The 20,846-nt window shown below is 39.2% G+C and overlaps 1 protein-coding gene across 11 annotated transcripts in view; it reads left to right on the top strand.

Annotated features, from left to right (window-relative positions):
* The window catches only part of LOC143023561 (uncharacterized), a 220,511-nt gene that overhangs the window by 40,520 nt on the left and 159,145 nt on the right, over window positions 1-20,846 (top strand). For 9 of the 11 annotated variants that reach the window (XM_076182137.1, XM_076182132.1, XM_076182131.1 and 6 more), the window contains exon 2: window positions 10,783-10,925. The exons of the other annotated variants lie outside the window; for them this stretch is intronic. In XM_076182137.1, coding sequence (XP_076038252.1) covers window positions 10,783-10,925 — 143 coding nt within the window. The remainder of the gene's footprint in view (window positions 1-10,782; window positions 10,926-20,846) is intronic. 11 annotated transcript variants of the gene reach the window in all.

Here is a 20,846-nt window from a genome sequence, read left to right as displayed (position 1 = left end):
GACATGAAATGTTTAAGAAAGGCTTTCTTGTAATTATCATATTGATTAATTAATTCCATTTGCTGAAAGTTAATGACAAACCTCGCCCTTCCATGCTCTGGATCTATATTCTCCTTGAGAATCTCAATCTTACGATTCTCATTTGTAATGTTTTTACTAACTATAAGTGTGTCAATAAGGTTCAAGAACTTGTTTACACCATATGTGTTAGACTCTCCTGTGAATTTTGGAATATTTGTATTTGATGTGTGAATTTCGTGTCTCAACACGTTAGAATTCTGAGGGGTACTCATACTTTACTAATACCTTGCTTTAGCCTGGCTGCTTGCGATGTCGCTTCGTGATGTCAATGTCTGGTTTGACGTCCTTCTACGGTCTTGTCATTCCTCAACGACGTTGTTCCTCCTCCATCACACACTCTGCCTTGAAGACCGCCTTGTAGATGATGATCTCCTTGAAGAATCTTGAAGAATGCTTGTTCCCAACGTAGCAGTTACTTGAAGTTGTAGATTTCTCTCGTAGTCGTAATACACTCTTGATTTTGGTTGTCTTGTTCCCGTAGACTTCTGGCGCCACTTCTCTTTGGAGGTGTTTAACACCCAGTTCGTTCCACCGCTGAGCACCACTTTCACCCCCCCTAGTCACCACTGTCACTTAAATTTGACTTGTAATATCACTCGTCTCGAGGCCCCTTGCCTCTCGTTACGTGAGGTTCACTAATATTCAAGTTCCTCTTAAGTAGTAGGCCCAATGCCTTCTTTTTCCTGTAGTCTCACTATTTTCTAGGCCCCATGCCTATTCCTCTCGTCCTTTGGGTTAATAAAAGGATGGTGAATTTTCTTTCTTCTTTCACTGTAATTTCACCTTAGCTTACACTCGGGATCTCTTTTCTCTCGTCTCTACATCGTCTCCTGATCCTCTCTCCTTACACCCTCTCTATATCTTCTCCCTATATCTTCTCTATCTCTTCTCTGTAGAACGTCTGACGAGATCCCGTATCTTACGCTAAGCTACCTTCGTCTGACGTCACTAATTTTTCTAAACCAATCCCCGGTGACTTCTCAAATAAATGTCACTCCTTATGGGCGTGACTTTGAATTCATGCACCAATAGTTTTTTCCTCCTTCTGCACCTTGCACCAATCCGGAAAGCCATTTCAATGCCACTAGCAAAAATTGTTTACCTCAGCATTAGTCAAACGAAGGTAACCTGCGCTTACAGAGTTGCTTACACATCGATTATAAAAACAGTCACCACCGTCGGTGTGTTTACATAGACAAAACGTCGCCCTCACCTAGACATAACATTGCCCTCTTCGGAGGCGTCGAGTCTGAGTTATTCTACTGCCCTAGCTCATTTCCATTCGTACACTACCGGCCTCTTACAAGCAGACTGGAAGTGAGTATTAAGGGAGAGAGACTGGAGGAAGTGGATAGTTTTAGATACTTGGGTGCAGATGTGGCAGAAAAGGGAGGAGTTGAGGTGGAGGTAGAATGTAGATTGGGAGAAGCGAGTAAATGCCTTGGTGGATTAAAAAATGTAATGAGGAATAGAGATTTGGGAATGGATGCTAAGAGGAGATTGTATGAAGGAGTGATTGTGCCGACAGCACTGTATGGGGCAGAAACATGGAACATAGGAGAGGAGGAGTATGAATGTGTGTGGGATGAGGTGCCTGAGAAGTATGATAGGGGTTACTAGGCTAGATAAAGTGAGAAATAAGGAGGAGAACGAGGGTGGAAAAGGAGTTGGGAGATAGGGTAGATGAAAGTGTAGTAGGATGGTTTGGTCACATGGAAAGAATGAGTGAAGAAAGACTAGTAAAAGAGGTGTGGAAGGAGCGAACATGAGGGGGCAACCTAGGATGAAATGAATGAATGGGGTAAAAGGGGCATTGGGAAAGAGGGGAATGTCTGTTGAGGAAGGATGTGAGAAGACAGAAGATAGGGTTGAATGGAGAATGGTGGTATATGGGTAATCAGTTAAGATGTTTTTGGCTGTTATCCTTCAGATAAACTAAATCAAATGCTTGGTGAAAAATGTAGTCACTAAATCTAATTCTGATGGACTAAAAAATAACTGGGCGTTAGTGAATGAATGCCCAGGCACTACATTAACTGGCGTCATGATTACTGATGTTTTTGGTGTAATTGGCCATCTAATTGTGTCAGAGTGGGGTTGGAACTCTATATCAACTTAAGTGAACTTAAGTAAATGTAAATGGCATCAGAACTGAAATGCTCAGATAATTTAGAAATGCATGGGGTGATGCGCTTACCACCACATCTATGCAAACTGTTATCATTTGGCTGAGGGCAGCCATATTGGATTTTTGTGGCTCAGTGAACAAACCAGGTGGCAGTGTTATTGAACTACCATGTGTAGTGCTGGGTCCCTAGTATAAAGGAAGAGGTGAATGGAGCAAGTTTGGTCTAATACAAACAATATCAACAAAATACCAAGAAATTGTTCTTCAGTTTATTTTAGTTGTTATCAATCAAATAAACCAAGTCAAACATTTGATAACAAAATATAGCTGCTAAATCCAATTTAAGTGGGCTAAGAAATGCCCAGGTGCTACATTTCCTGGTGTCTTAACCCATTCAACTCCGATGACAAGATTCTTGTCATTTGGTCAAATAAAACAAAAAATCATAAAACACCAAAATGTTTGATCAACATACATATACCAAGGCTTTTTCCCCCTTACAAGGGAGGTAGCCAAAAAGGGAAAGACATAAAATCATTTCCACCCATTCCATCCCTCAATACACTCCACACCCCTCCACCCTCCCTCTTATCTGAGCACCTCCTGGATGACGGGTCATCCCTGCACCTTGTCCACTGCCCTGGGTCAAAAGCAGTGTCGCAAGACGCAGCACATCCACAGCAAGGCTGCTTCATTAAATCGCCGACCCCCCCTCTCCGTCCCCCCATTGCATTAAAGGAGAGGACGGGGAGGAATCCCTTCGGGCTGCGTCAAATTTGCTCACACATACTACCTCACCCCCCATTCCACCTCATGCAATCACAACATCATACATATACAACCATTCTCCATTCACCCCTGTCTTCTGTCCTCTCCCGTCCTTCCTCAACAGACATTCCCCTCTTCCCCAAAACCCCCTTCACCCCATCCATCCACCTCATCCTAAGACGTCCCCTCATGTTCACTCCCCCCACATCTGCCTTCCATACCTCTTTTACTAGTCTTTCTTCACTCATTCTTTCCATGTGTCCAAACCATCCTAATATTCTTTCATCAACCCTATCTCCCAGCTCCCTTTCCACCCCTGTTCTCCTCCTCACCTCCTCATTTCTCACTCTATCCAGCCTAGTAACCCCCATCATACTTCTCAGACACCTCATCTCAAACACATTCAAACTCCTTCTCTCTTCCTCTCTTATGTACCATGTTTCTGCCCCATACAGTGCTATTGGCACAATCACTCCTTCATACAGTCTCCTCTTAGCATCCATTCCCAAATGTCTATTCCTCATTACACTCTTTAATCCACCAAGGCATTTACTCGCTTCTCTCAATCTACATTCTACCTCCACCTTCACTCCACCTTTTCCTGCCACATTTGCACCCAAGTATCTAAAACTATCCACTTCCTCCAGTCGCTCTCCCTTAATGCTCACTTCCAGTCTACTGCCACTTTCACCCCTTATACATCTCATCACCTTACTTTTACCCACATTTATCTTTAGCTTTCTTCTATCACATACTCTCCCAAACTCTGCCACCAACTTCCTTCATCCCTCCTCTGATCCTGTCACAAGCGCAGTGTCGTCAGCAAACAACAGCTGGCTCACCTCCCACTTTTCTCCATTTTCTTTAACCATCTCCAATCCCTTGCCCACTACCCTTGCATTTACCTCTCGCACCACCCCATCCATGTATAAGTTGAACAGCCAGGGCGACATAACACGACATAACACCAAAATGTTTGATCAAACACCAGAAAAATATGACGTCAGTCCTCGCTTCGTGCGAGGACTGACGTTATATTTTTCTGGTGTTTGATCAAACATTTTGGTGTTTTATGATTTTTTGTTTTATTTGACCAAATGACAAGAATCTTGTCATCGGAGTTTAATGGGTTAATTACTGATGTTTTTGGTGTATTCATTACTGATTTTTTTGTGTAATTGGCCATTTAAGTTTCAGAATGAGATTGGAATTCTATATCAACTGAAATGCTCAGACATTTTGGAATTGCCTGGGTGCTACACCTGCCACCTGCTGTTGGGGCAATCCCTGAACCAGTTCTGGTACACAAGGAGAGTCCATGGAGAATATTCAGTGTACAAATATCAAAGACTTAGCCAGACTAGACATACTTAACACAAATAAGTCTCCTGGTCCAGATGTATTCCTGCCAAAGCTACTGCAGGAGGTTCTCTAGCAGTTGTTCTCCCACCTAGTGGATATCTTCAATGAGTCTCTGCAGACATGAGAAGGCTTAGGGACTGGCAGGAGGCAAACATGACTCTTATCTTTAAGAAAGAAGATCAGCAAATCTAGGGAATTACTGACCTGCCTTACTTCCTTAGTAGGGAAGATCATGGAAGGTGTCATTGTGGATAGAATAGCCAAGTTTCTGGAGGGAAACAACCTGTTATTAGACTCACAGCTTGGTTTTAGGTGTCACAGATTATGTTTAACCAACCTGATAGATTTCTTCCATATCATGCTTCAAGAATATGACAGGAATAGAGCAATCAACATACTTTATCTTGACTTCCAGAAATCCTTTGATAAGGGCTACCAGAAGTGTCTCAAGGCTTTTGGGCTCTTTTTCTCTAGAAACCAGGAGGTTGCGAGGACAGATAATAGAGGTTTTCAAAATACTTCAAGGATTTGATAACATTGACTATTGACATCTCTTCAGCTTGAATGTGAATGCCACTTACAATTATGGATGGAAGCTCAATCTCCCTTGTTACTCTTGTGACAAGGTTGGTGACTTTTTTACCTATAAGATATGCAGTACTTGGAACAGACTGCCAAAGGATGTGGCAAACAGTTCCTCAATTGAACAGTTAAAGACAGACAAGATGCTATTTATTAGTGTAAGTGCTAGTATGAATCCCCAGTAACCTTTTAATAGTACCTCCTTAGTATGGGTTGTAAAACCTTTTGAGGTACTGAGATTCCTTGTAACTCATTATCTCCTGCCATATTTTTCTTTCTCACAATCACTGTATGGGGCAGAAACATGGAATATAAGAGAGGAAGAGAGAAGGAGTTTGAATGTGTTTGAGATGAGGTGTCTGAGAAGTATGATGGGGGTTACTAGGCTAGATAGAGTGAGAAATGAGGAGGTGAGGAGGAGAACAGGGGTGGAAAGGGAGTTGGGAGATAGGGTTGATGAAAGAGTATTAGGATGGTTTGGACACATGGAAAGAATGAGTGAAGAAAGACTAGTAAAAGAGGTATGGAAGGCAGATGTGGAGGGAGTGAACATGAGGGGACATCCTAGAATGAGGTGGATGGATGGGGTGAAGGGGGTTTTGGGGAAGAGGGGAATGTCTGTTGAGGAAGGACGGGAGAGGACAGAAGACAGGGGTGAATGGAGAATGGTTGTATATGTATGATGTTGTGATGCATGAGGTGGAATGGGTGAGGGGATGGGGGGTGAGGTAGTATGTGTGAGCAAAATTTGATGCAGCCCGAAGGGATTTCTCCCCGTCTTCTCCTTTTATGCATGGGGGGACGGAGAGGGGGTGTCGCTGATTTAATGAACTGGCCTTGCTGTGGATGTGCTGTGTCTTGCAACACTGCTTCTGACCCAGGGCAGTGGACAAGGTGCAGGGATGACCCGTCATCCAGGAGGTGCTAAGATATGAGGGAGGGTGGAGGGGTGTGGAGTGTATTCAGAGATGGAATGGGTGGGAATGATTTTATGCCTTTTCCTTTATGGCTACCTCCCTTGTAAGGGGGGAAAAAGCCTTGGTATATGTATGTATGTACAATCTTTCCCACCCTCCATATCTCTGTCTACCTCCCCCCTGCTATACTTCTTTTTCTCTCTCGCACCTTCTCTCTCTTCCCCTATCTAACACTCTCATTCATTAATTGTGTGTGTGGACATCTAAATGTATTATTTCAATGAGCACCAAATGTGCTACCAGATGTTGAAATTGATGAATAAGAAATCCTCAGATGTCTTCTATACTTGTGCCCGCTGGAGAGCCTGACGTGTATTTACTTAATTGTAGTATATAGGAAAGGAGCAATGCTTGTTAAGTCCTGTTTCCCATTCTCTAATTTTCTGACATATCTAAACTCAAATTCATGTACAGTTCTAATTTAATCTATATCCTTGATTTCCAATTATCATATTTGTATTTGAACTCGTGTAATGTTTGAGCTTGGGCTATATCATCTTTTAAGCTATTCCACATATATATCCATATGGAAAGCTGTATTTCTTCACATCCTTTAGACATGTGGTCTTTCGTAATTTATTCCCATGACCTATTAACCCCTTCGATACGATGACACCTGCGTAGGCGTCATGAGGAGCAAGTGGGTACCCGAGGATGCCGTTGTCGGTATCTTGATTATGTATATTGTGAGAATAAACACCGTGTGAGATCGAAACCTTTATTGGTACGACGTTTCGCTTGTTACAAGCGAAACGTCGTACCAATAAAGGTTTCGACCTCACACGGTGTTTATTCTCACAGTCTTGTCGGCGTTTGCCATTGTGTTTCAACATTATTGTAGTTGTACCTGTGTGACCCCCATACTCTGTAAACTGGCTTCATCATATTTTCTATGGTTATCAAAATTCACAGGTGAAAGAGAACGAGCAATACAGTGGTAACTTCATTTTTTATAATGCGAGTATTATGATGCAGCATCGCACGTCTGGCAGCTAATGCGGCCCACGAGATTTTGGCCCGGAGTGAAGGGGATAAGGGCGGCGTAGCACTTCCACTTATAATGAGACATTCAGATTAATGATAGAAGGGTGATTTTTCTACCACAAATTGTGCATGTCACAGTGGTAAATTACCCCAAGTTTCACTGTTTTACATACACAATTGTAGCTGTAATAAATGTCGATGTTCATGAAAAAGTGAAAATTTTCCTATTTTCAAATGAACAAAAGTCTCTAACTATACTGAAGTAAAAGCTCCATTTTTGTGTACAAACTCTACATAGTATGGGATGAAATATGACACAAAAGTTTTAAGTCTACCTTGTAATTTGTGTCAATTTAATTTTTTTTTGTTTACGGTAATATCTCGTGAATTTTTTTTCCTGGTAAAAATTCAGAACTCTCATTTAGAATAATCAAATACTGATAAATTTGTGTGATTTTGTGGAAAAAACACTATGAATGAAACATGGAAAATTTCAGAAAGATTGATGAACTCTGGAGGAAGTTTCGTAATTTTTTTTTTTTTTTTTTTATTACTGTTTTTGGAAATCGCCTGCTGAACTTGGCACAAGGATTGAATTACCTCCAGAGGCATATGGGTGTCAATAAAATGGTGGTGTATGGTGCCAATATATTACACCAGGCTTACTCTATGTAACTGCTGAGCCAGAGTAAAAGAATTGGCTCATTGTGTGTGCCAGAATCCAAAGAACTGCACATAGTGTTATGATAGGCCTTTACCAGTTGAGTCAAACTCACCGCTGGGACCTCTAAAACATTGCGTCATCAAGTGGGGTTTTCTAATTACCAGCGATGGGCCTCTTCCCCACTCTCTGCAGTGTTTCTGGCCATAAAGCATGGTGGTACAGGCATTTTAGAATGCACCAGGTGCACAATGTTGCTCATCAGTCTGCTTCAGGCACTTGCGTCTGAATACAGAGGGTTGAAACAGTTCCCTCTTGTTGTCCATTCTCTGGAGGACAGGCCTCATAGTACTTGCTGTGGAGTACAGATTGGTGCTAAATGCTGCTGCTTCATATCCTATATTGTAGGTGAGTACTGCATATGCAACAGCAAAGTCTACAACTACTTTGCCCAGGTTCTTTACTTTGGGGCAATACTTCCAGATCCGACAATGCAAGGATTTGTTCAGATTTTGGGTCTTACCCTGCAAGCATCTCTTGAGAAGGGTTTCCTCTGTTTTGCATTTATACACACCCTTTAGCTTTTCTTTTCCTTTCTCATCGTGATTCAGGCTGATGCTCCTCTCCTCTGGGGATCGAATGACTGGCCTCTTCTTTCCTGGTGGTGTGCAACACACACATTGTTCAATCTCTTTCATATTATCCATACTGACAATAACATTGTCTGTGTTATCACTCTCTGCACTTTTTTCATTGTCTGGAAACAACTGTTTCCGCTTACAAGCACTTGAAGTGGACGGTACAGCGATGTCAACACTGTCAGCTGGCTGTGTTGTGGTAGGCGTGGATAAAACATTGCGCGCATAGCAGATCAGCTGGCTGGGGGTGACTCACCTCTATCAACGCTTCTGGTTGCTGGCTTCCTTCTCCACACTTGTACAACACACTGCCATGCTCACTTTCGCTTTCACTAGTAGCGGAGAGCATGCCAGAAGTCTCCAGAACATCACACGATGTTATAGACAAAATATTATTGTGACTTACGTAGATTATTTTGTGATATCATGAACACATGTATGTGACGTCATAATGTAAACAGAAGAGGTATTTCACATTTCTTTTTGTCCAAAAACATAGTAAAAATTGCGCAACATCTCCAAAACTTCGGTGAGGTGTTGCCAACATATCAAGCTATTTTTGTGCTCGTTTTCACAATTTTTTGTAATTTTTCATTTTTTACCCTTCTGAAGCGGTACGCCATCCTTAAAGCCCTCCCATCTTTAATCAGGAGATCTTTCTGTCAGTGCAATATATTTCCATTAGTGACCTGAACACTGTAATCATATCACCTCTTCCTCTTCGATCCTTCGAAGTTGGCAGACCCAGTATTTTTAGTCTTTCCTAATATGGTTTATCTGCCAGGCTGGGGACCAGTTTGGTTGCTGTCCTTTGTATTCTCTTGATCTTGCTTATATCCTTCACTCAGTGTGGGGCCCATACTACAGATGCATATTCCACTCTTGGATATATCAGGGTTTCAATGAGTTCATCATCCCATCATCCATATAGTGGAATGCCATTTTAACTTCTGCAGTAGTCCATATGTCTCTCCCACAATCTTGCTGATATGTCTATCAGGTTGTCTTTTATCAACACTCCCAAGTCTTTCTCCACTTTTGGTTTTGTAATGGGTTCACTTCCCAAGGAATAGTTTAAGGATGGCCTTTTGCTTCTATTGCCCATTTCCAGTATGTTGCTTTTTTGGTATTGAAATTCATTTCCCATTCTTGGCTCCATGCAAAAATAGTGTCTAGATATTTTTGCAATAATCTACCATACTCCTCATTTTTCGTTTTTTTTTTTTTTTCATTGTTTTTGCATCATCTGCAAACATGTTGGCATAGGTTGTTGTTCCTTCCATCATGTCATTAACATATACAAGAAACATTATTGGTGCAAGCATTGAATCTTGTGGAACGCTTCTCGTTAATGCTCTCCAGCTTAACATCCTTTACTACTGTCCTCATGTATCTTTTCTTCAAAAAGTCTTTCATCCATTATAGTAGTTTGCCACTCGGTGTATACTCTTGTAGATGTTGCATAGGCTTGGTGAGGTTACTTTTCAGAAATTAGGTTATAGCATCCATATTATACAGATATCTTTATTACCAATAATGCAGTTACTTCTGTTTTTTGTAGATATTATATAATGTTTAGTTTTTGTAACTTTTTTATGACAAAAACATCAAATTTGCAAAGGTAATCTTTTTTATTCTATGCTAAGTAGAATTTTCTGCATACCATATTCTTATATACGATTTATACTTATTTCATTTCTTAGTTCACTTACCAATGTTTATTTTGTACTCAGTGAACAATTCAATAGGGTGCATTTAAAATAATTGTAACAATACAGTTTAATTTTACAATCTAGTTATGGAAGGGTTAATATTCAATATGCATCTTCACACGTTGAATAAGTTGGATTGTAATTTTGCATTACAAATTAATTACCTCAATAGCAAGTCCAACCACTGTGGGTGTCCATTGCCTCTTTTAGGCTAATGCTTCATCTGGACTGGCTTTCAAGGCAAGAAGGACATTACCTGTCCAAGCTGGTTCTGGTGAGGCAACTCAGGTGTGACAGTTATAACTTCAAGTGATAGTACAAGGGTTGAGTGACAGAGTTGGAAGTCAGTCTTAAAGGAGAGAGGTCAGAGTAAGTGGATAGTTTTAAGTATCTAGGATTACATGTAGGAGGGAATGGAGGAGTGGGGTTGGAGGTACACTGTAGAGTGAAAGAAGCGAATAGTTGTCTTCAGGGAAGAAAATTGTCATGAGAAATAAGGGTGCTATGGGAAAAAGGGGTGATTGTGCTGAAGTATGGGGCAGAGTCTTGGAATGTAATGGAGGCAGAAGGGCCCCACATATACATCTGACAATAACCACACTTGCACATTTGTGCTCAGGACACCATCTGGCATTAAAGCAGTACCAACACAGAATAGGCCTGGCCACAGAATCAAACTGCCCCAGATGCAACCACTACACAGAATGCCTCGTACTACAATGTCCCACACTAGCAATCCCCAGACAACAACAATATCTCTTCTCTAAGTGACTATTGGTCCTGTCCAGAGGCTGTTGCCAGTTTCCTGGAGGCCTTGGGACAGCAGTTTCATTGATTGAGTTCTAAACTAAAAATTACTGAGTTTTTTGTATCTTTCCTCTCTTTTCAGACAACATGGCCACTCACAACCTCTGTAATGAAAAAGATCGTGGCAGTATCTTCATTCAGCCTTGGAAGGCAGCAATTTTGTATGCTGGTCATGCTTTAGACAAGACAGGTGGAATTGCCCTCAGAAATGTCCACTATTGTGAGGTGAGGCACTCGTTGATTTGATGACACATATTTTGTAATATTACTATCCATAATGTGCCCATGCATGTATTTGCATATGCACTAGTACACAATCAAGGGATGGTCACATGTATTTAGATCTTGTATGTCATTCTTGCAGCCAGTCAGATGCTTATTTTATCACATGACTTGTTCAGAGGGGGCTCTTGTGGATAGTGATGTGGCTCCAGTGGCTCCAGTCTAAGAAAGTTGCACTGATGCTTTCAAAACCATCTTGAAATTTTGAAACAAGTTACCTAGAACTTTTTTTACTGATGTGCAGTATGGCTAGTGATGAGAAAAGTTAATTATAACGTTTGACACATGAAAAACTTTCAATTTACCTCTGTAGCCTTGTTGAATATTCACTTTTTCAAAAGCAGTTCTTTCAAGGAGCACCCTTGTACTGAACAATATGTCCTTACTCACTGTCTTATTATTTTAAGGCACAAATTACACATGACTGACAGCACTTAAGATTCTGGTATTGGATATTTCCTTTCTAATTTTTCAGTTTTTGTGGGATAAGTGGCAAATAATTCATAATATAGTTTTATCAGCCAATCAATCCATTGCCCCTGGTCTCTCATACAGAAAACCTGTGGGCTACAGGAAACCAGCAACAGCCTCAGGGCAGGAATATGAGTCACTTAGAGAAGAGATATTGTGTTGTTGTGTGGGGCATTGTAGTATGAGATGTTCTGTCTTCTGTGTGGTGGTTGAATCTGGGACAGTTTGAATCTTTGGCCAGGCCTCTTCTGTGATGGTACTATTTTAATGATGGATGATGCCCTGAGGCCAGGTGAGCTAGTGTGGCTCTTGTTTGGTGTGGGAGGTGGGATGGTTTTTTCTGTGGGATTTATGTATGGAGGTTGTTGTAGTATTGAATTTGGTGGTCTTTCTTGAAGGGCTTGTTTGTGAATATGTTTTGTGTGGTTTAGATGGTAGAGGCTATAGTAGTATGCTTTTGTAGTTACTTGTTGCATTCTATTTGTGGTACTTGTGAAATATAGTGTGAAGGACATGAGTTGTTAAAGGTTCTGTTGTAGAATTGTGTTCCAGTCATTTTCATGTGATGTTCAGTTGGGAAGATTTTGGTTTCATTATGTAGTTACCTGTATGGGTAGTTTAGGTACATTCCGCTAATACTCTTAGTGCTTCATTCTCCAGTGTTTGATATGCTCATTGTTGGTAACCATGCTGTACATGCATATTCTAGAGTAGTTCCTATGAAATGTGGATGGATTTTAGTTTCTTTTTGTTGTCTAAAGTCAATGCTAGTGATGGTTTTCAGTAGGTTTTTGCTGTCAAGTCCTTGACATATCTGTTGAATGTCATATGAGTACCAAATATTAGATGTAGAATTTTTAGGTTCCTTTCCAATGGAAGTGTTTAGCCATTTAAATCTAGAAAAGAAAAGAGAAGTAAAGCACAAGATAAAGGAGGCAAAGAGGAGAGCAGATGTGGAATGGAGAAAGAATATGACAGAAAATTTTGAAAGTAATAAAAAGATGTTTTAGAAGGAAATTAATAGAGGATGAGGAGGCGAATCAAGTAGAGAAGAAAAGGTAAAAGGTGCATATGGAGATATGATAATGGAAGAGACGCCAGTAAGAGGAAAATGGGTAGAGTATTTTAGGGAATTGCTAAATGTGAAGGAGGATAGGGAGGGAAAAGTAGTTGCAGTGGGAAGCACAAAGAAAATGACAGTGATGAGTGAGGAAAATGGAGGAGAAATAAGGAATGATGAGAGCAGGTAAGGCACCTGGGTTGGATAGGTGTCATGCAGAATGTCTAAAAAAAAAAAAAGGAGGTACAGTGATGGTTATCCAGTGTTTGTTTAACCACTTCACTACGGGCCAAAATCTCGCGGGCAGCATTAGCTGCCAGACGTACGATGTTTCGTCATAATACTCGCATCATAAAAAATAGTCACCGCTTATATCGATCGTTCTCTCTTTCACCCGTGAATTTTGATAACCATAGAAAATGTGATGAAGACAGTTTAGAGAGTATGTCATTATGCAGGGGCAACTACAATAAATATAATCAAGACGCCGATATGGCAGCCTCGCGTATCCACTTGCTCCTCATGCCGCCTACGTAGGCGGCACCGTATGGAAGGGGTTAAGAGAGGGTAGAGTGCCAGAGGACTGGAGGAGCCTGTATACACTTTACATGGGAAAAGGGGATGAGTGGGAGTGTAGTAGTTTCAGAGGGATCAGTTTGCTAAGTGTAGTTGGAAAAGGCTTATGTGTGGATCTTGATTGAGAGGATTAGGAGAGGAACAGAGGGTGTGATTGGTGAGGAACAGTGTGGATTTAGGATAGGTAGAGGTTGCATGGATCAGATTTTTATGGTAAGACAGATATGAGAAAAAACTTAAGGAAAAGGTAAGGATGTTTTTTGGGCCGTCATGGATTTGGGGAAGGCTTATGACAGGCTAGACAGGAAGGCACTATGGGGGGTATTGCAGATATATGGGATAGGAGGAAAGCTGTTAAGAGCAGTCAAGAGTTTTTACAAGAGTAGTAGTGCCTGTCTGGGGTATTGGCTGCATGTTATTTTGGGGATAAAAGCTACTTAGTAGCATGCAGCTGATACTTTAGGGTCTATATGGAGCACTCCTACAGACCAGAGTCACACATTTTGTCTGTGGTAGAGAAAATCTCTATTCATAGTGAAATTATGATACTTTATTATATTGCGACTGTCAGTCCATTATGCTGTCCCCCTACTCTTGTTACTGTCCTATATCATTTCTCTAAATATTCATTTTCTCATTTCACTGAACCCTGTGATGTGGGAAAAGAATACTACCACAATTTCCACTTGAGTCATATAAGGAGACAAAAACAGGATGGGGATAGGACTAGGCACCCTTCTACCTGTAGCCCCAAAGAGGACATTCCTAAAAAAAAAGTAAAGGTAAGAGGGTCTGGGAGGAGTTTCCAACCAGTGTCCTAAGTTTGGGTGTTTTAATGTGTGTGGATGTGTTACAGATGAGAGTAAAAGGGAAGAGATAGGCAGTATGTGAAAAGAAAGATGGATGTGTTGGCATTGAGTGAAACTAAGTTGAAAGGGATGGGTGAGTTTCAGTTTGGTAGTGTAGTTGGGAGGATCTCAGGAGTGAAGAGAGGATGAGGGAGAGAAGGGATGGCTATACTGGTAAGTGAAGATATAAGTAAATGTGTGGTGGAGTGGAAGGTTTCTTCAAGGTTAATGTGGATGAAGGTGAAACTGGGAAGATGTGGGTTTTTGTAAGTGCATATGGTTCTGGTAGTGAGAAGAGTGTAGAGGAAAGGGAGGCTTTTTGAATAGATTTAAATGAGTGCATAGAGGGTTTTGGGAGAAATGTCAGTGTAGTGGTATTGGGAGACCTTAATTCAAGAGTAGGAAATTAATCAATAGATGCAGTGTTTGGGAAGTGTGGAGTTCCAGGAAAAAAATCAGTTGAGAGTTTTACCTGGATGTATTTATCTAGTCGTATTATATGGGAAGAGAGCTATGCTCGTGGTGATCCGTCTTTGTATCTCTCAGCATCAAGTTTTTACTTAACCACTTCATACCGGGCCAAAATCTCGCGGGCAGCATTAGCTGCCAGACGTACGATGTTGCATCATAATACTCGCACCATAGTAAATAGTCACCACTTATATCGATCGTTCTCTCTTTCACCCGTGAATTTTGATAACCATAGAAAATGTGATGAAGCCAGTTTAAGAGAGTATGTCAGTTACGCAGGGACAACTACAATAAATATAATCAAGATGCCGATATGGCAGCCTCGCGTATCCACTTGCTCCTCATGCCGCCTACGTAGGTGGCACCGTATGGAAGAGGTTAAATTCTTGAATAGTGCACACACTGTTTTGTTGTCTAATTTGTTCCAAGTATCTATCACTCTGTGTGGGAAGCTGTTCCTTTTCAGATCTCTTCTGTAACTATCCTTTTTTAGTTTCTTTCAGTGTCCTCATTTTTTACCATTATCCCATATTAACAAGTCATTCTTATCTAAGACTTCCATTCCTTTCATTATTTTATAGATAGTAAGTCTCCTCTTTCTCTTCTTTGTTCCAAAGTTGGTAATTCTAGTTTGGACAATCTTTCCTCATATGTCAGTTCGGAAAGAGTTGGTGCTAGTTTTGTTGTTGCTCTTTGTATTCTTTGTAATTTTTTTATATTCTTATTGGTACTGGGTGTCCATAGTGTTGCTGCATACTAAAGTTTTGATCTTATTAGTGTAGTTAGGAATTTTTTTATCATTTCCTCATCCAAATAAGCAAACGCCACTTTAATTGACCTCAATAAATTGTAGGTTTCTCCGAATATTTTATCAATATGCTTATCCAGTGTCATGTCCTTGCTGATCATCACTCCAAGATCTTTCTCTGAGTTTACTTTTTTCACCTCTTCTTCATCAATCTTGTAATCTTTCGATATTCTGTTTTTACTCTTTCCAAATTCCATTATACTACATTTCTTTATATTGAATTTTACTTCCCACTGTCCAATTCCAGATTTTGTCCAAATCTTGTTGCAATGAGTTGCAGTCTTCCTCCATTTTTACCTTCTTAACCCCTTCCATACGGTGCTGCACACGTAGGCGTCATGGGGAGCGAGTGTATTCGCGAGGCTGCCATATCGGCGTCTTGATTATATTTATTGTAGTCGCCCCTCCATAATGACATTCTTTCTAATTCTTTTGTAATCGCATTTTCTATGGTTATCAAAATTCACGGGTGAAGAGAGAACGATCGATATAAGCGGTGACTATATTTTATGATGCGAGTATTATTACGACACGTCGTGCGGCTGGCATTGGCTGCTGCCACCGAGATCTAAGTCCATGACGCCTACGTGTGCGGCACCGTATGGAAGGGGTTAAGTATCTTTGCATCATCTGCTAAGAAATTCATCCATGTCATTAATGTATATGGCAAACATGATTGGGGCCAGTACTGATCCCTGTGGGACACCGCTTATCACTTCTTCCCAGTTTGAGAATTTAGCTCTAAGTACTATCATTTTCCTCCCAATCAGGAAGTCTTTCATCCATTCCAATAATTTTCCTCTGATACCACCTATTGACTCAATCTTCTTTATTAGGTTTTTATGTGGTGCCTTATCAAATGCCTTTTGTAGGTCCAGAAAGGCACAGTCTGCCCACCCATCTCTCTCTTGTATTATGTCTATTAGTCTTGAGTAGAAGCAAATCAAGTTTGTTGTACATGATCTTCCTTGTCTGAATCCAAATTGGTTTGGATTCAGTATAGTGTTTTCTTCCAAATGCTTAACCCATCTATCTTTGGACAACTTTTTCACAAATTTTTGCTACTGTGCTTGTTAGTGAGACCAGTCTGTAGTTAGATGGGTCTTCTTTGTCCCTTATATATTGGTACAATGTTTGCCTTCTTTAAGTCCTGTGGCACTTTTCCTTCTTTAAGTGAGAATTTAATTATATTGTATGTTTTATCTGTTAATTCTTCCATGGATTTTTTCAGTATCCAATTTGCAATTCCGTCCGGACCATGTGATTTTCTAACATTAAGGGTTTTAATTTGGTCGCTGATTTCCTTTTGTGTTACGATTATTTCTTTCATTGAAGGGGGATACCTCTCACTATTTCCTCACAGGTGAGTTTTCTATTGTGAATACTGATTTGAAATGGTTGTTCATAATTTCAGCTATTTCCAGTTCTTCTGTATATTAATTTTTACCTTGGCGCAGTTTTTTTAATTCTTGTTTGTTCTTCAGTTTTCCATTTACATACCTGTAAAATAGTTTGGGTTCTTCTTTGCATTCATCTATTATCTTTTTTTCATAGTTTCTCTTTTCATCTCTGTGTATTTTTGCATACTCATTTCTTAGTTTGATGTACATTTGCCATTTGCTTGTTTTCTTGTCTCTTTTCCATTTCTTCCAAGCTTTATCTCTATTATCCTTAGCTTCAGTACAACTTTTGTTGTACCAGCTTTTTATGTATATTCTTTCCACTTTTTGTTGTGGTACATATTTATTCACTCCCTCATTATATATTTCTTTTAGTATATTCCATTTTTCTTCCATCCCTGTTTCTTTGTTTAGGAATTTATCCCAGTTTGCATTACGAAAGAATATTTTGAGTTTCTCAAAATTTGTTTTGTTGTACATTAGTCTTCCTATTCTATGTTTATCATTTTAGCTTTGATCCATTTGTTCTTTCAATTCCAATTCTATTAGTACATGGTCACTCTTGCCTATCGGAGTTTTGTAATAAATTTTATCGGCAATCTCAGGCTCTGTGGTAAGTATTAAGTCTAATTTTGAGGGCTCTTCACTACCTCTATATCTAGTATTTTCTCTAATCCACTGGGTCATTATGTATTCAATGGTTAAGTCAAGCAGGACATTGCCTCGGAGTTCCTCTCCCCCCTTCACTGTCATTTCTCCCAATATATTTCTTTTGAATTAAAGTTACCCATAATTACTGTATTTCCTCTGACTTTCAGTATATTAGTTAATTCATATTTTGTATCTTCTAATAATTTGGAATGATCACATACACCACTACAAATTTTCTACTCTTCATATGTTTGCTTTCAACTTTTATCATAATTGATTCTACATTATTTTCTCCTTCAGTTATTTTTGTTACATTTAAAACTTTATTGGTCAAAATTAAAACTCTGCCACCCTGTTTATCCTTTCTATTCTTTGTCCAGCAGTTGTATACCCCTTGTCCCACAGTGTGGGGAGGTAGAGTATACTTTAATTTAGTTTCCACTATTCCCATTATGTCTGTTTTTTCAAAGGCCAGGTAATCGTTTAATTCATTTATTCCTGAAATTTTTCCGTCTATAGTAGTATAAGTTATTTTTAATTTCCTTTCTCATCTTTTTCTGTCTTTGCTTCCATTTTCCTTGTATACCAATTTCCATCCTCAGATCCACCACTCTCCAAAAAAACTTTTTTTTTTAGTTTCAGTTCTTTTTTCATTCTTTTCATTTGCTTCATTCCTAAGTTCTTTTTCTTTCTCTCTTTCTTCCATACTCATTTGAGTAGAGTTGATGATAGTAAATACAGTGTTTAGGAAGAAAGTCAAGCATAAGTACACATGGGAGAGGGTGGTGGATGGAAGGGTGACAGGTAGAATGTTAATGGACTATATAGTGGTAACCAGGAGAATAGTAGGAAGAGTTAAGCATGTACAATTTCAAAGGGGAGAGAGTGGGGGAAAGGATTACAAAGGCAGAGCATGCCAACAGGAGACCTTTTGGTCCATATCTAGGTCGGATGCAAAAAAAAAATCATGATAATAATGAATAAATAAAAACTATAATAATGTAAATAACAAATAAAATAAATAAATGCATAGGTATAGTTAAATAATAAACAAAAGGTAAATAGTAAATAATAATATTGACATATAACTAATAATAAATGAAAATCAAACAGACAAATGATAACAAAACAAAAACAAATAATATAAATAAATTATAATCATTACAGCATCTTGCTTAGGTGTTTATCTAAATGATTCTTAAAGCTTCAAATTGAACTACATTGCACTGCCTTTGCAGGAAGTTTGTTCCATTCATTAACTACACGGTTAGCAAAGTTGTTTCTACCTACTTCCAAATTGAATCTATTTACGGACAGTTTGAGACCATTGTTTCTTGTCTGATTCTCATTCAATGTGAACATTTTGTCACTTTTGATGTTGCCAATTCCCTTTAGAATTTTAAAGACCTGTATCAAGTCACCTCTGAGTCTATGCCTTTTTAGGGAAAACAGATTCATATGTTTTAGGCAATTTTCGTATGATTTATTTTTGATATTTGGAATTAGTTTTGTGGCTCGCCATTGTACTTTTTCCAGTCTGTCAATGTCTTTAATGAGATTCAGTGACCATACAGAAACAGCATATTCCAAATGTGGACGAACTAACAATTTATATAGCTTGTTAATGAGTGATGGACTTTTGAAATCAAAAGATCGCGCAATCAGTCCTAGAATCTTATTTGCTTTCTTAGAGACTGAAATAAATTGCTTGAATGATTTGAGATCGTTACTGATAATTACGCCGAGATCTTTTTCACTATCCACTTTTGTAAACGAATTTCCAAATAACTTGTAATCGTACTTACTGTTATTTTTACCTATGTCCATTACCTTGCATTTACTTGTGTTAAATTTCATTAGCCACTTTTCAGACCATTGCTGTAATTTATCTAAATCTTCTTGAATAACTAATTGGTTTAAGTGATCATTTGCCATTCTGCACAGTTTTGTATCATCAGCAAATTTGGAAACAGTAGATTTTAGTCCATGGTCTATATCATTTATATATACTATGAATAGAAGTGGCCCAAGAACGGAACCCTGAGGAATTCCACTTGTAACATTTTTCCATCTAGAAGATTTTCCATTTAAAACAACTCTGTTTTCGATCATTCAACCAATTACTAGTCCAACTTAATAGGCTATCACTTATTCCGTTCAAAGCTAATTTAGTAAGTAGTCTTTCATGTGGGACGGTATCAAAAGCTTTTGCAAAGTCTAGATATATTAAATCTATATTGTTTCTTTTGTCATAATTCGAGATAACTGTGTTGTAGAATTCGAGTAAGTTAGTCATGCAAGAATGTTTCCATCTGAAACCATGCTGGCTATCATTTATCAAATGGTTACTTTCTAAATAATGTTCGATAGCATCTCTGATGATAGTTTCCATTATTTTTTTCTACGATTGAAGTCAAACTTATAGGCCTATAGTTATTCGGTTTCTTTTTGTCACTTTTATTGAATATGGTAGTAATGTTAGCTAGCTTCCATTCTCGTGGGACATCTCCGGATATGATGGATTTCTTGAAAATAATTTCTAATGGAACAACAATCTCATTTTTCATTTCCTTTAAGATTCTTGGATGCCAACCGTCAGGCCCTGGTGTTTTATTAACTTTGAGTTTATCTACCTTTTAATTTTTTCTCTTGTTATATTTACCGTAGTAAGTTTACCCTAGACTTTTCACAGATTTCAGTTTGGAGTTCACTCTGAGGTGTTTTGTTTATGAATACCAAGCTAAAATAATTTTTTAAAATATTACACATTCCTTCATTTGAGTATTCAAGTTGACTGTTAGCAGATAATAGTGGACCAATGTGATTCCTAACAACCTTTTTATCTCTAATGTAACTATAGAATTCTTTGGTATTCTCTTTGGAATATCAGATAGTTTTTGGTGGAAGGTAAGTTGAGAGTGGAGAATAGATTGAGAAAGAGGAAAAGGACAGAAGGTAGGGAGGTGCTTAAAATTAACTGCTTAAATGAGAAAGAAAAGGAGAAGGAGTACAAGAAGTTGAAAGAGGAGTGGGAGGGAGTGAAAGAGTAGAACTAGGAGTGGAGGAGGAATGGGGATGGTTCACAAGGAGTGCAAAGAACATGTGTGGAACAAAGAGGATGGGGGGAAATAGAATGAAGGGTAGGGAGTGGTGGGATGAGGAAGCAAAGAAGGTTGTAGAAGAGAGAAGCGAGCATTCACAGATTGGTTACAAAATAGGATGAGAGAATCGAATGAGAAGTACAAAGAAAAGAAAAGAGAAGTAAAGCATAAGATAAAGAAGGCAAAGAGGAGAGTAGATGTGAAATGGGTAAGAGTATGACAAATTTTTTATATACATATACCAAAGGCTTTTTCTCCCTTACATGGGGGGTAGCCAAATAGAAAAACGCATAGAAATCACTCCCACCCACCCATTTCATTTCCCATATATTCCACTCCCCACCACCCTCCTCCCATCTTGGCACCTCTTGGATGACAGGTCATTCCTGCATCCTGTCCACTGCCCTGGGTCAGAAGCAGTATCGCAAGACACAGCACATCCACAGCAAGGCCGCTTCATAAATTTGGTGATCCCCCT

This window comes from Oratosquilla oratoria, unplaced genomic scaffold, assembly GCF_046742065.1.
Source record: "Oratosquilla oratoria isolate Oo_2021 unplaced genomic scaffold, ASM4674206v1 SCAFFOLD50, whole genome shotgun sequence".
NCBI classification, from domain to species: domain Eukaryota; kingdom Metazoa; phylum Arthropoda; class Malacostraca; order Stomatopoda; family Squillidae; genus Oratosquilla; species Oratosquilla oratoria.
This window is presented reverse-complemented; position numbering and strand designations above follow the sequence as displayed.